At 32.8% G+C, this 14,517-nt stretch overlaps 1 protein-coding gene across 1 annotated transcript in view; it reads left to right on the top strand.

Moving 5' to 3' along the window:
• The window catches only part of LOC129002145 (uncharacterized), an 85,544-nt gene extending 72,207 nt beyond the window's left edge, over positions 1-13,337 (top strand). The window contains exons 18-21 of the mRNA XM_054429746.1: positions 333-413; positions 2,826-2,954; positions 3,386-3,453; positions 11,837-13,337. Coding sequence (XP_054285721.1) covers positions 333-413; positions 2,826-2,954; positions 3,386-3,453; positions 11,837-11,966 — 408 coding nt within the window. The 3' untranslated portion in view covers positions 11,967-13,337. The remainder of the gene's footprint in view (positions 1-332; positions 414-2,825; positions 2,955-3,385; positions 3,454-11,836) is intronic.
• Positions 13,338-14,517: the final 1,180 nt, after the last annotated feature.

Raw genomic sequence — 14,517 nt, 5'->3', positions numbered from 1 at the left:
ATTAACAGTCCTGCCTAAGGAACATGTCGGCCTTAGTCAGTAACAAGACGAGCCACTCATCCTACACTCATCTCCATTCATACTTGGTTTAAAATACCTTCCTTCATATGGTCGCCATTTCAATTAAAAGTATTGCCATATTTATTTATTCTGTAGAACCTATGTTTATTGTACATTGTAAAGAAAATATATAAACAGAAAAAATTGCAAGAAGTATGATTATTTTCTATTATAATAGTTATTATGTGTGGCCTTGGTTGACTTTTTAATTTTGTCTTGTATGATAAATGATATTCACACTTTCTATATCCATACTCATTGTTTGTTTTCAGAATGGGTTCTGTTCTGATGGCTCAGTTGATCACAAGAACGACTCGTTACTTCATGAGAAGATCGCAGATCTCGAGCGCCAGGTAACTACGCTAGTCGCTGCTGTTAGGTCAGGTTAGGCTCTCTTACTACCCCCTTTTACCACCCCGCATGCAATTTGTTGTGTTCTCTGTTATGCAGTATTATCTTTTCAAAAGTAAAGCCCTTCAAGTCTGCACGGGGTTCAGTAGATTTATTTTTACATTTATGGGAGGTAAAGAGCCTATCCTGTAAATATATTTATTTATCTTTATTTTTAAATGTTATCTTCTTCTAACAAATGTAGGCTATTTATTTTTATATATTATTTTGTATATAGTATATTGTATATCTTATTTTGTATATCTCATTTATTTTTTACAAAATATGTTTATAAAAGGTATTATCTAATCACAGTGTGTGGGTATATACCTATTAAAATATTAAACTACTAGAGCTTGCCCCGTGGTCGAAAACTCGATCAAAAGTATGTATTGTGCAAACTTTTCTCTTTTCACCCCATGCTGTATTTAAAGCATGTGGTTGGAAATTCTTCCATTTGTTTTGATATTATGTTTATATTTGTTAAAAGTGTCGGTGTTATTTCGTCACCAACATGGCAACCCATAAGGCCCATGATAATCTTTTTTAAATTTTAAATTTATTTGTTGTGCTTATTTTGAGCCTATTTTAATTTACAAAGAGATTCTGCACATCTACAGGAAAATATCTGTCTAACAGTATGCGTTGTATTTTCCCTGCGAAGCCCAGGAGCTGAGAAAAAAGGTTTTCAATAAACATGCTTGTCTATTACCCCTAATATGTAGAATTAGCCCCATGTTAAATCTCCATAAGAAAAGTTGAATTTCCATTTTTGAACCAATTAACATAAAGATTCTCAAAATACAAATGAAATCTGCACATAGGACCGATAACCTTTCTTTGGGTTCAACCTGCAAGCAATTCGGTCCACAACCCGTGTGTAATTTGGTCCAGTAGTATGGTCAGGCTAGCTGTAATAAGTTTTGCAAAAGTTTTATAATATATAAGATAAAAAATATCAGTTTATCTGGACCTCAATCATACAGATCCTCTTAGTACACTTAAGTACAGATAACTCAAAGAGATGTTAGGTATAGAGGACACTTTCAATGGTACAATTAAGACCAGTCTGGCACTAGTCGCTGGTATCTAGGGGAAAGTCCAACGCTGCCTTCCTCGCACTCATGTACTACAACACTCACGGTGGAGGAAGACCCTGTGTCCAGTGTTGTAGGAATTTCCGCACAGTGCCACTCAAAAGATACAAAACTTATCTCATCCTACACAAATTCATTATCTGGCTATTAGTATTTCACTCTAGCTCAATGTCATGTCTGGAAGATAATTTTTCTCTCCAGCTAATCTGAGCTATTTGTCTGGCAGGGAATGTTACTCTAACTAATGTCAGTTGTCTGTCCTTAGAAGGTGTTGTTTCTCTAGCTAATGTGAGCCATTTGCCTAGAAGGGAATGTTGCTGTAGCTAATTAGAGTTGTCTGTCCTTGGAAGGTGTTGTTTCTCTAGTTAATGTGAGCTATTTGTCTGGCAGGGAATGTTGCTGTAGCTAATGTGAGGTCTCTGTCCTTAGAAGGTGTTGTTTCTCTAGCTAATGTGAGCTATTTGTCTGCAAGGAATGTTACTGTAGCTAATGTGAGTTATATGTCCTTGGAAGGTGTTGTTTCTTTAGCTGATGTGAGCTATTTGTCTGGCAGGGAAGGTTGCTGTAGCTAATGTGAGGTGTCTGTCCTTGGAAGGTGTTGTTTCTTTAGCTAATGTGAGCTATTTGTCTGGCAGGGAATGTTGCTGAAGCTAATGTGAGGTGTCTGTCCTTGGAAAGTGTTGTTTCTTTAGCTAATGTGAGCTATTTGTCTGGCAGAGAAGGTTGCTGTAGCTAATATGAGGTGTCTGTCCTTCAAAGGTGTTATTTCTCTAGCTAAAGTGAGCTATTTGTCTGGCACGGAATGTTTCTGTAGCTAATGTGAGGTGTCTGTCCTTGAAAGGTGTTGTTTCTCTAGCTAATGTGAGCTATTTGTCTGGCAGGGAATGTTGCTGTAGCTAATTTGATGTGTCTGTCCTTGGAAGGTGTAGTTTCTCTAGCTAATGTGATCTATTTGTCTGGCAGGGAATGTTGCTGTAGCTAATTTGATGTGTCTGTCCTTGAAAGGTGTTGTTTCTCTAGCTAATGTGAGCTATTTGTCTTGCAGGGAATGTTGCTGTAGCTAATGTAAGGAAGGGGTTGTTTCTCTAGCTAATGTGAGCTATTTGTCTGGCAGGGAATGTTGCTGTAGCTAATGTGAGGTGTCTGTCCTTGGAAGGTGTTGTTTCTCTAGCTAATGTGAGCTATTTGTCTGGCAGAGAATGTTGCTGTAGCTAATGTCAGGTGTATGTCCTTGGAAGGTGTTGTTTCTCTAGCTAAAGTGAGCTATTTGTCTGTCAGGTGGTGTTTCTCCAGTCTCAGAAGGAGGAGGCAGAGAGGACGATCCGCCAACTACAAGCATCACATCCTCCTCCGCCTGAGCACCGAGGGACAGTCGACACATGCAACGCCGCCACCCAGACAGAGAGAGTCAGTATACATATACACAACTGTAACTATTAAAGTTATGACTAAAAATAAGTTTTACTTTACCTCTGTGAAATAGTTCAATGATTATTCAGTTGAATTAGCTTGAAATGCTAATGCTGTAATTAATGCTGTATTAAATCAGTAATGATTAAACTGAATGACTGTTGATTAATTGATTTAAACCTATTTGTATGTTAACAAATTGTCCAGGGGCTAAACATTTGAGCTGTTGATAAGATTATGCTTAAAAACATTTCTGCCAAAAATGTAAAAATTATAAATCTTACCATACTTATATACTTATATTTTTTTATTGTATGGTTGGCAACAAAGTATTTTGGAAGATTTGCCTGACAATAATTGTATGGCTTGTTTGTTGTCAAGGATGTGTTGGTCAATCATTATGTTATAGTTTATGTTTATTATTTCAGATAAGGCCGTTGTCGACAGGTCCCATCCTATCAACCCAACCTGACTCTGCTGGTGGTTCCTTAGTTAGGTCAGTATTCAATCAATTTTCAAAGCTATGAAATAAGACAATAACTATCAATGTATTTAATTTTTAACAAAATATTTTAAGTCTCCACGTACATTTCCCCATTACCCACAATGAGTGGCTGGCTGATTGTAGATAATCAAAATTGGGGCTAATGATAACCCAAGAAACCTCTAACATTGAGTTTGAATGTAGTATTGTTAATCGTATATACATGTTTAGGTAGTAAAAAAAAACATGTTAAACACAGTGTAGATGACTTTCAATTTTATTTCACATACCTCTAATTACAAAACAAATAATATTGGAAAGCCCATGTATAGGACTAGTAATAACAAAAATTAAAGTACCTTACACATGAAATGTAGCTTATTAACTCATCTATTGCCAGATGTGACTTATTGGTGATCGGTGTACTCTACAGTCGGCCTTCAAGATGTGGGGGGGGGGGCGGGGGGGTCATGCTAAACATCTTGGCTGTCGTTCAACATAGATTTAACTTGTATAATATTTTCTTATATTTTGATTTCGATATTGTGCTTGATTTATTTGTGTGTTTAATTTATTTGTGGATAATCGGGAGTCTAATGTATGATTAATATCATTATAACTTCTTGGCCATGCATGTACATTGTCAACATTATATTATGTTAATAGTACATGCAGCATTTTTAACAAAATAGCTCTTCACAATGTATGCTACAATATAAACTATACTAATACTACGCATACATTACATAAACAAGGATATTTTATTTTGTAATCAGTAGAAGTATAAAATTGTGGTTTGGTCTAATTAAAATACAACAATTCATTTTCTAATCATTTTAAAATGCGTCCTGTTTTGTCATATTAAAGAAAACTACTTAGATTATCATATTGAAATAGTTGCATGAGCTATAATTTAATTTACACTTTAGATTTGAAATTTGCAGATACCGCTATATTCCTCATGTATATTTTACTTACCTATGTTTTTCTCCATGCTGCCTCCAGTTTCAGGCTTGGCAAGGTAAACTGCCTAGACATGTTAATTACTTGTTTTATACTGATAGCTTTTGATGTATTTTGTCTAATTCAACTTGCTCCTATCTCAAGGTAGTTCACATCCGTTGTAACTCACAAGACTATAAATGTTATTGTACCTTGTACCAGTGTAGGAATATCAAAACATGTCGTCTGTAATCCTTCACATTTCTTAGTCACATATAACTAGAGAAAACCAACATCCCCGGTGTAAACTGAGCATAAGCCATCCAACAACCAAATAGAAATTCTTTGAAAAACAGGGTAAATGACACTAGTTAGGACTCCTATTTTTACAGCTTTTCTTCTTAAACTTTATTCCTGTCATTGTAAGAGTTATATCTTATATCAAATGTGTAAAATACATTAGAGTGCAAATTAGTTTCACGATATGAGAAATTAAAAGCAAAAAAGGAGCTAATCATGTACCGTACTTTAATTATATTTCACGAGTTTGACCTAGGCCCCTATTAGACGAGGTAGCCTGGCGACGTCGCCAGCGACCAAACTGGCTACTCAGCTTGTCAAGGGGCATTGATTCTTATGGATGTTATTACACGAGGGTAGCCAGCGACGCAGCCACACTTTGGCGACCGACTGGCTACCGAGCAACGTCGCCACTGCGGTAGCCACTGGCTACCCATATTGGCGACGCTGCGTTGTAGCATATGGAGCTTATTACACTAGGTCGCCAGTATCACGTCGCCACTCGGTCAGTTCATATCACGGGAATACTTGCACACTGTTGTGTTGCGTTCTGTTATGTTGTGAGTGGGTGAATTGTTCACTTCAGTTGATAAAATGTCTACATCTGATTCAGTTGAAGGGATACGCGAAGATATGAAGAAAAAAGAAGAACCTCCGAAAGGCGAACAAAAGAAAGAATCAAAGAATCAAAAAGGGTGTAATATAACCCTTTCGATTCTCTTGCACTAAGCATTGGATGAACGTATATGTCTCTCTTCCTTTGCCTCCTTTTCTTCAGAAGTAACAGAAGGAGAAGATACTTATAATCACTCATTATTCACTGTAAACATACCGCTCATAACAAGTACAAGTACAAGACAAGCACTCACAACAAAATGAGTAACGGCGGTAAAATTCTAGCTACTCAACTGGCTACTAGGTTTGGTGTCGCTGGCGACGTCGCCAGGCTACCTCGTCTAATAGGGGCCCTAATTTCAAGTATCTAGTCATAATACATGATGGTTTATGTTAGTGTTTAGTGATATTAAATACTTTTGGTTTATTTTATGTAGCTTTGCTTCAGATAAAAGTAAAAAAATAAAATAAAATAAAATAGGAGGTAGTTTGATAATATGTATCCCCAAACATTGAAGGCTATATACAGTGTTTAAGTAGTGTTATTATCGATATCCTTTGTTGAAACAACCCGCGACCAATGCCATCCTTTCAGTCCTGCCACAAATATGACATAAAGGGCCTATTTTTACCCGTGTATGGTTAAAATATTACTGAGGTAACTATTTTTCTAAAGGCATGGCTGCTAGCTTGTGTACGTCAGAAGTAATCAATGAATATTTTTTCACAAGAAATGAAGTCATTATTTGGTGCTAGACGTAAAGAGGAAATAGTATTTTTGATAAAGCAGAGGCAAGTCTTTCAATGTGTTAAAATCTTAAACATTTAATATGAGTTTATGTGCTAGCTTTTTCTATTGATTGAACTTGAGGTTCCATCCATGTTTAAGTTGTCGCCAGTTTTAAAAATCAAAATGGACATAGTTCAAGTGAGACACAGATTTTAATTACTAATTTCTGAGGAATATGCACTAGGCAGACTTTTTTACTAAGAAAAACTTGTAGGATGACCTTATTGTATGTGATAAAGCAAATTTTATATCACATAAACTATGTCAGTTACAACAAATAACGTACAATATAGATTTTTAGACACTAGTGCTATGTGTGGCGAGCTCATACAACCATGTTGTTTTTTAATCAAAAGCTGGCGACAGATGATCCACATAGATGGGATGTCTACTTCAGTATCCTTTAGTCAACAATCGTGCTAATAATTGTAATAATGCTAATAACAATAATTGTGCTATCTATGTAATAGGGCTTTTTGAATTTTTCTATTGATTGATCAAATTCATTACCCATTGAGTTAACTACCCATTGTAAATCAATATATTTACAGTAGTACTTAAGTGGTTTTTATCTGTTATAAATTTATTAATGGAAGGAATCTCATGTTTGTCGTATAACTTACTGTAACAGCATTGATGTGGTTGTGGCCTTTACTTTGAGTAGTTAAAATTTAGTGTTCGTCTTCCAGCATGCATATCGTCTTCTAAATTATGTTTTCATATGAAAGTTGTGTGTATTAAGGGGGCCAAAAAGTTTTATTAAAATATCTTAATTTGCCCTTTTATTGTTTTCCATTTTAGTTGGAGTTTCTTTCCAAATAAATACAAGGCTGGATTGTAAATGTGAATTAAATGCTTATAAAATTTAAATTAATAATTTTGCAATTAGCAACATAGGTTGAGTTAAGTATCAAATTAAAGGTCTCCGTTGGTAAAATATAATGCCACAAACCCAAACTCAAACGGACAACGGAGTCAAAATTGACAGCTGTTCAAATATTCCTTGAATTTCCAATGCTTACTGTTAGCCACCCGCTAGAAGTCGGATGAAAATCATAAACGTAAGCATAGGTCGATATGCACATCACATTATAGGTCTTTGTTAGTAGAATAAAATGCCACAAATTTTAGCTAAAAAAATCAGCTAGGTAAAAAATGGCAGCTGTTCAAATATTCAAAATGGCAGATTGAAGAAATATTTGAAAGGCTGCCATTTTTTGCCCGGCTGATCTTTTGATCTCAAATTTGCGGCAAGTATTCTACTAAGAAATTTAATTTGATGTGCATATCGACCTATGCTTAGGTTTATGATTTTCATCCGACTTCTAACGGGTGCCTAACAGTAAGCATTGGAAATTCAAGGAATATTTGAACAGCTGTCAATTTTGACTCCATTGTCCGTTTGAGTTCGGATTTTTGGCATTGTATTTTACTAACAGAGACCTTTAATTTGACACCAAACTCAACCTATGCTGCTATTTGAGAATTTGTCTGACACCTTGTGTACCGTCCCCCAAACGGGTTATCCGGTCGGTAATTGAGCAGATGTGTGCGTTACTATAACCAGTAAGCACGTATGAACTTTAGATTTTTTTTCTATTGTGGGTTAAAAATTAAAAAGAGGTTCCAGAATTAATTGTCACCCTGTATGTAACTCACTGTTAGGCCCATCTTGACATGATCTCAAATAAATTTTCAATGGAGTTGTATTCTGGATTTTACGATATAAATATTAAAATAATTCAAGAAATTCCAAATTTTTCCATCATATAATAAATAATGTTAATCTTGGATCTTAGTGCTCTTGTTTGATCTATTTTCCAAACACACATGTAATATACATTGGGGTGGACTGCAGTTTATTTAAAATGTTGGGGTTTGCAAAATGACAAGGACCTTAAATGTTTCATGCTGCATTATCAGACATTTGGTGTAAGTATTCATCTATGAAAGAAAAAGAGTTCAATTTAACCGAATATTTATCTACAAGTATTTATCTGTCTGTTGTGTTTATTAGAATGTAAATCAATATTGTTTTGTTTATTTATCTTTTAATCTGCTGTTAGCAATAGTGTAAGAATCAGATAGGCTATTAAATTCTTTACATTATTATTCTGCAAGCTATTTGGTAAGCTGATTATAAACCTAAATTGCTTCATACACTTTTTTAATTTGCAGATTTCACTGAAGTCACTGCCTTGCTTCTTATTTATGTTCATTGGAAATTCTTAAAACCTCCTGGCTCAAATCTTGTGGGATGATTTACACTTTTATTTCTAACGGGACTAAAAATATATCAATACAACTCACAATTAATTCTCTAGCAATGGTCATTATTGCTCTCAATGTACGGTACAAATGCAACTATGATTTCTGCAATTGTTATTTTTTGTGGAATAGTCAAACTTTTCAATTTATAAAGATACCATGTTAAAAAAAATAAGATTTAGTTAATGTAGCCTATTTGGTATAGAAGTAAAAGTGTATTTAGAATACACAATTCGAGACAAAGTAGGTTTTGTGTAAATAGTGTATAGTTAAGATGTAGCTATAATGTAATGTATTGATATTTACTTCCATTTCATACCTTATTCTTCTTTCAAACTAAAAATCCAAACTTAAGAAAGTGAATTATATAGTTTTGATTTTCTTGGAAGTATTAGGGTTTAACAAAAACACAAACCATTAATTTTTAGAATCACATACTTAACCACAACTATTAGCTATAAAGTAATTAAACCAGGTTATTTTCCATTATGATAAAAATTTAATTGAGATATTTATAGGCAAATGACATATATTTCATTTACGTTATTCTCCTATGATTCTGCAATTTTATATTATTAGACACAAAGATCATTAAGAACAAAAAGTAAAATGCATGCAATTCAGTAGCAAGGCATGTTGAAATGAAATAGCCAACTAGAATTGTTAGGTTAAAAGCTTCGTTATTTGTTTTAGGGTGGTGAAAATCCCAGAAAAGCTGAATTTTTAATCTAAAATGTTGGTAGGTTTCCAAAATGTAAATACAATATATGTGTTTAATTTTTTATTTTTGAATGATTTTATTATTGTTTTATGTTATTTAGAATCATATAATTTACTGCACTAAAATCCATAAAAAGTGGTTCTTAAAATTTATAATTTTTTAGCAGTAAAATTGAAAAAAATATTGTTGATGACTTATTCAAGATAAATATTTTTGTTAAACTTTTGCATGTTAGGTTGGATAAAATGTAATATAAAAGGCTAAACCCATTATAGTAAACTTAATTTTATAAAAAAAAATATATGTATATGATTGTGAATATTAATCATTAATCATTAATGAATAAGCAGAATCGTTAAACGCTCCCTATTGATTAATCAAATTGAAATGTAATAAAAGCACAGTTAGTTGTTTATGGGGATTCACATATTGTTTTACTATGTTTTAGAACACAACCTAGAAAATAACATTTGTAATTAAGGGATTTTTACCATAGAGTGTGTTAGTACTGTCTTATGTAGCTATCCTGTCTTAGCTTTTTCAATTTTTAGTACATTAAATAGAATAGTTAAATTATTTAAGTTCACCTTCTTTCAAACCTAAGAATTAATTAGATGTGGTTGAAATCTAATTCGAACTTTAATACATGTTGAAACATCCATTTTAAACTTAATTTTGAAATGTATTTCTGGAGTCTTACAAAAGCTGTTCAGTAGAGAGTAACGTTAAACAAGAACTAACAAACAATATCATATATTCAAATAATTTATGAATACAACAATTCCTTTATTTGGTCAATGAAATTCAAAGATAGAACTAAAATAAATTCAATAAGTAATGTAGTAGCATTAATAGAACAAAAAATACATACTGTATCTTATTTTTATCAAAACATAAGAAGACGATATTTGTGTTAAGTTTCACTTTGCTGCTTAGTCAATAAAATATAATATCAACTTAATCCCTCCTCATTACGCAATGAGTATTTGCTGGACCAAGCTCAAGCCGGATGTACTCGATAAAATATTTTATTACATGTGCTGTTTTGTAGATAAACATTTTTAGAAATGATTGAATATTTGTTTTGTAGTACTATAACAAATTAGGTTGTATTAAGGGGATATGCCTCCTTCTAAGACTTTTTTACAATTATTTATTTTAAATGGCTTTTGTGGGTTTATTCTGTTTCTATTTCACCAAATTAGAGGATTTATATATAGGAAAAATGTTATCCAAATCAATTTTTGGTCACTTTGGGGTAAATTTCAAAATTTTAAGAATTTTTTTAAAAAATTTCAGTTTTGAATAACTTTTTTGTTTATCAACATAATGTAAAAAAGTAAACATATTTTACTTTCCCACATAACAATATTTCTGTGTATTGAAACTATGGTAACTCAACAAATACAGCTTTAGTAGACCTTTTTACAATAATATGAAAAATGTTACACGAAAAGATCAGATTTTTAATGTAAAACATAAAATTTTATAGGAATAAATAATTGCAGGATGTTCTCTATACACACAAACCTTCTAAATACTATTAAGAACGTCTGGTTAAAATTTCATTGAAAAATAATAAGTAGTTTTAAAGTTATTCAAACTTACGTAAATGTAGTAAATGAAAAACGTAGTTTTGAGAAAACGCCGTTTAAAGTTTTCATTCTACTTATTGTTGCTAGGCGCAACGTCTTCAATTTTATTATAAAAATCACTGAAAAAATTCTCCAAATCAAATAAAACTTTGCATACATGTTCAGTAATAATTAAGGAATAAAAATTTGTCACTTTTGAAAAAAGTCAAAATATTTTATAAAAAGGCCTATAGATGGAGGCACATCCCCTTAAGCATGATCATTTATACAATAAGTTATTATTTCTTAAGAGATTCCTATTTTGGGGTTTAATTAATTTTGTTTTAATTTATTAATTTAGGGTGTTTAATTTATGCCAAAACACATGAACCCTGTATGGCATCCACATAGAATAGTGTAATTTTTTCTTGGGTTTTTTGTTGCTGATGCAATAGGTTTTTGTCATGTGATATTGCACTCAGTTAACACCAGAAAATCAAGTACTTAGGAATTGTATGCCTATTAGTATTGTTCAGGTGTGTTAAAGTAGTAGTATATAAGGTTCAAGATATTAACGCCAAAGTTGAGTGCCTGCTCTAATGCATCAGTTGTTAAACATAGTTGAGTCCTATGCAGTAAGGTTTAAAGTATGCTCGTTTAAATTAAAACCTGGTGAATTTGAATTCAAACAATCACTTTGCACTTTCTTGTAGGGCCATGATACAGGATCGGATTCATAGCTAATATTCGCTTAAATGAGTGCTTTTCAGGCCATACAACTGGTTATATCTGATTATGCTTCTTTGTCTATGTCTGTTTGGTCATCTGTTCATGCAATGGTTTCCTTCTTCATTACCGCATTTACCTATTGTCACTTGACTTCATGTAACCTTCCCATAACAATTCTGTCTGTTTCTGTTAATGTGTACTTTTCCTGTCTTGTCCATTTCCTTTTATGTCTAGTGTTTACGAACATGTATGTTTAGTCAGTTCAAATTATCAGTGAAATCAAAATACTTTAAGATCATTGTCACCCTTTTTTATATTAATCTGTCCTCTATAAATGCTTAATCATAACAATTTGCTCCACCTACTAACTGTTAACAAACAAGGACAGATTTACTTAGGTAGTAGTATTTTTGCCTCACTAGAGCGTGTTTTTCATAAACGTCTGTTTATTTGCAGCAATGCGAGTGACTCAACACGTCAAGTAACACAAATCCTCCAACCGCGGCCGGTGAGTCGTCTGCCGCAGTGGCGACGCCCCTCCAGCCCCTCCTCCGATCTTCACCGAACACTCAACAAAAAAACGTAACAATAACTTAACTATCCACGGAAAACATCAGCTTTACTATTCTCAATAATTTTGTTCTAAGAGCAAAAAAATATTTGTAAGATCTTTACTTTCTATTCCACTTATTGACACCATGTGTTAAGTTCTTGTAAATGATTCAGAATAAACAATCATCAATTGTAGCTTGTTAATGTTTATGTTATTTTTTGTTAGGAGGAAATAGATTGTTATGTAACTTTATACGGCATAATAGGTTGTTATTCAATATTCCTTTAGATGACAATGTGATATGCAGGAATAAAAGTAAAAGGAATATTTTCGAGTGTATATTTTTGTAGATGTTTTTTCAATTATTCTTTAGAATGAGTGTGCAATATTTTTTTTCTATTAGCATAAGTGCTATTTTGTAACTACAGTTTTTAAACTTAACACATTGGTTACCACTTCAAAATACATTCAACCTATACCAAAATAAATACAAAACGTGGTAAAAGGTCCATATTACTTTTCTTTCACCATTTTTTGTATATATTTACTCCTGTGTGTGTAAGTACAGTATTATAGTTTGAATGTGTTTGAAGTGGTATAAAATGTTTTTGTTTGAAAGCTGTCTTTAATTTTGTATCCTGGATGTTCCTTGAAATATGTTTATAATCTGATCTCTGAAAAAGAAATTAGCGGTCATTAACTTTTATTGTTTACACGAGTCAAGTATATTGTAATGTAAATAAAGATCTAGGAAAACTCATTGTAGGCTACACTGATAATCTCTTTTTTTATTTGTGTGTTAGTAGCAGAAATTAATTTAAAAAATACAATATATTTTTTGTGTAAAATTTACAATTTACTAAAATATTATTTTGATTTGTTTTGTAAGAGACATAAGGAGAACACAATGAAGAAAATAGTTTACACTATGTTTTAATTAATTATCACGTAAAAGCTTCTTTTTTTTTTCTTAAATGTACAACAATGTATATTTTTTAACTTTTCTAACTTGCAGCATAATTTGTTTTACCAGTATAACAACAATAGTAAGAAAATGTTTTGTTTATAATAATTAGTTATTTTTCTTAACAATTAAAAACGTATTTGAAAAATGTATGAGCACAATAAATTGTTATTGATTCTTGTGAATTCCATGAACTTATTCCTCCATAGCCTACATTTAATTTGAAACAACTGTATGTAATATATCAGAAGGGTAGTTATGTCCCTTGGCTGTGCCTGGTAGTGTAGTTTGTATCTTTTAGTTGTTTAAGTTGTGTTTTAATACTTAATGTGTATATTTCATTTTGTACTTTTTGTATGATTTAAAAAATCTGGTGATATGTAATTCGTGTTATTTATTTCTTTTTGAATTTGTGAATAAAACATATGGTTTAGAAACTATTTATTGTTTTTTAACTTCCTCAAACATTTATCTTTAGAGTACATTAGGTACCAGTCTGGTAATTATATCGACCTCCGGACCTGTGAAAATGTCCAAAATTTTACACAAAAATGATTGCGTTTTTCTCGGAAACGACCCGCTTACTCAGAAAATCGGAAAAACCCTAAAAACTCATTTTTTACAGGAAATGGCATTGTGGGTACTCAAATTAACCGGTAGAGCAAGCTGAACAAGAATATGCAAGAGTTGCCAAAATCCGATTGGATATTAACGGATACGGTCGGAAAACAAAAAGAGAAATCCACGTAAATCGTTCAAGTGGGTTTTTAAATTAGTTGGAAAATCTAGTAAGCGCCAAAATGACCAAAACTAGTTTGGGTTAGGTTAGGTTGGGTTCGATTAGATTACGTTGGGTTCGATTAGGTAGGGTTAGGTTACCAATAACATGGGTATTGATATCAATAATGGGTATCCACTCATCATACACTCATCTCCATTCATACTTGGCTTAAAATATCTACTTTGTATGGTCACCACTTCAAATAAAAGTATTAAGTATTAGTAACGTTAGTAACCTAACCCCCCCTAACCTAACCCAACCCAACCTAACCTAACCTATAACAACCTTGTCTAACCCAACCTAGTAACCCAACCTAACTTAACCTAGTTCTAGCCAATTTGGTGCTAACTAGATTTTCCACTTTCCGGCCGTATCTCCGTTAATATCCATTTGATCTAGGGCGTGTGTCACTTGGCCAGTGGCATTCGTCTGCTCGGGTTCGAATCCCGTCCTGTGTGGCAAATAATTGGTGACCTGTGTGTTTGTAGCGATATACTACAACCACTGGGGCATAGTGAGGTGTTCATAATTCTTGGTTTAGACATACACCTCGAATTCATCGGATTGGGCGAATCTTTTAGCTAAGTGGTTGGTAGTGTATCCTATGAACATGCAGGTCACCAATGGCCGTTTTGCTATTTTTTTTTATATAACCTTCCTCTCTATATCCCTTAGGGTTTTTTTTTAAAACAACGATATATCATTTCATAGCACTGAAAGGGTTAAATGATTTACATGGAATAACTATACAAGCAAATTAACACATCAACATAAAAACAGTGCAAAATTGTTTTTCTCCTTTTTGGACTAAATTATCCCTTGAATATGACTGGGTATAC

The sequence above is a fragment of the Macrosteles quadrilineatus genome, unplaced genomic scaffold, assembly GCF_028750875.1.
Source record: "Macrosteles quadrilineatus isolate MER2022 unplaced genomic scaffold, UCM_ALF_1.0 Scaffold_1__1_contigs__length_201487025, whole genome shotgun sequence".
Classification (NCBI taxonomy): domain Eukaryota; kingdom Metazoa; phylum Arthropoda; class Insecta; order Hemiptera; family Cicadellidae; genus Macrosteles; species Macrosteles quadrilineatus.
This window is presented reverse-complemented; position numbering and strand designations above follow the sequence as displayed.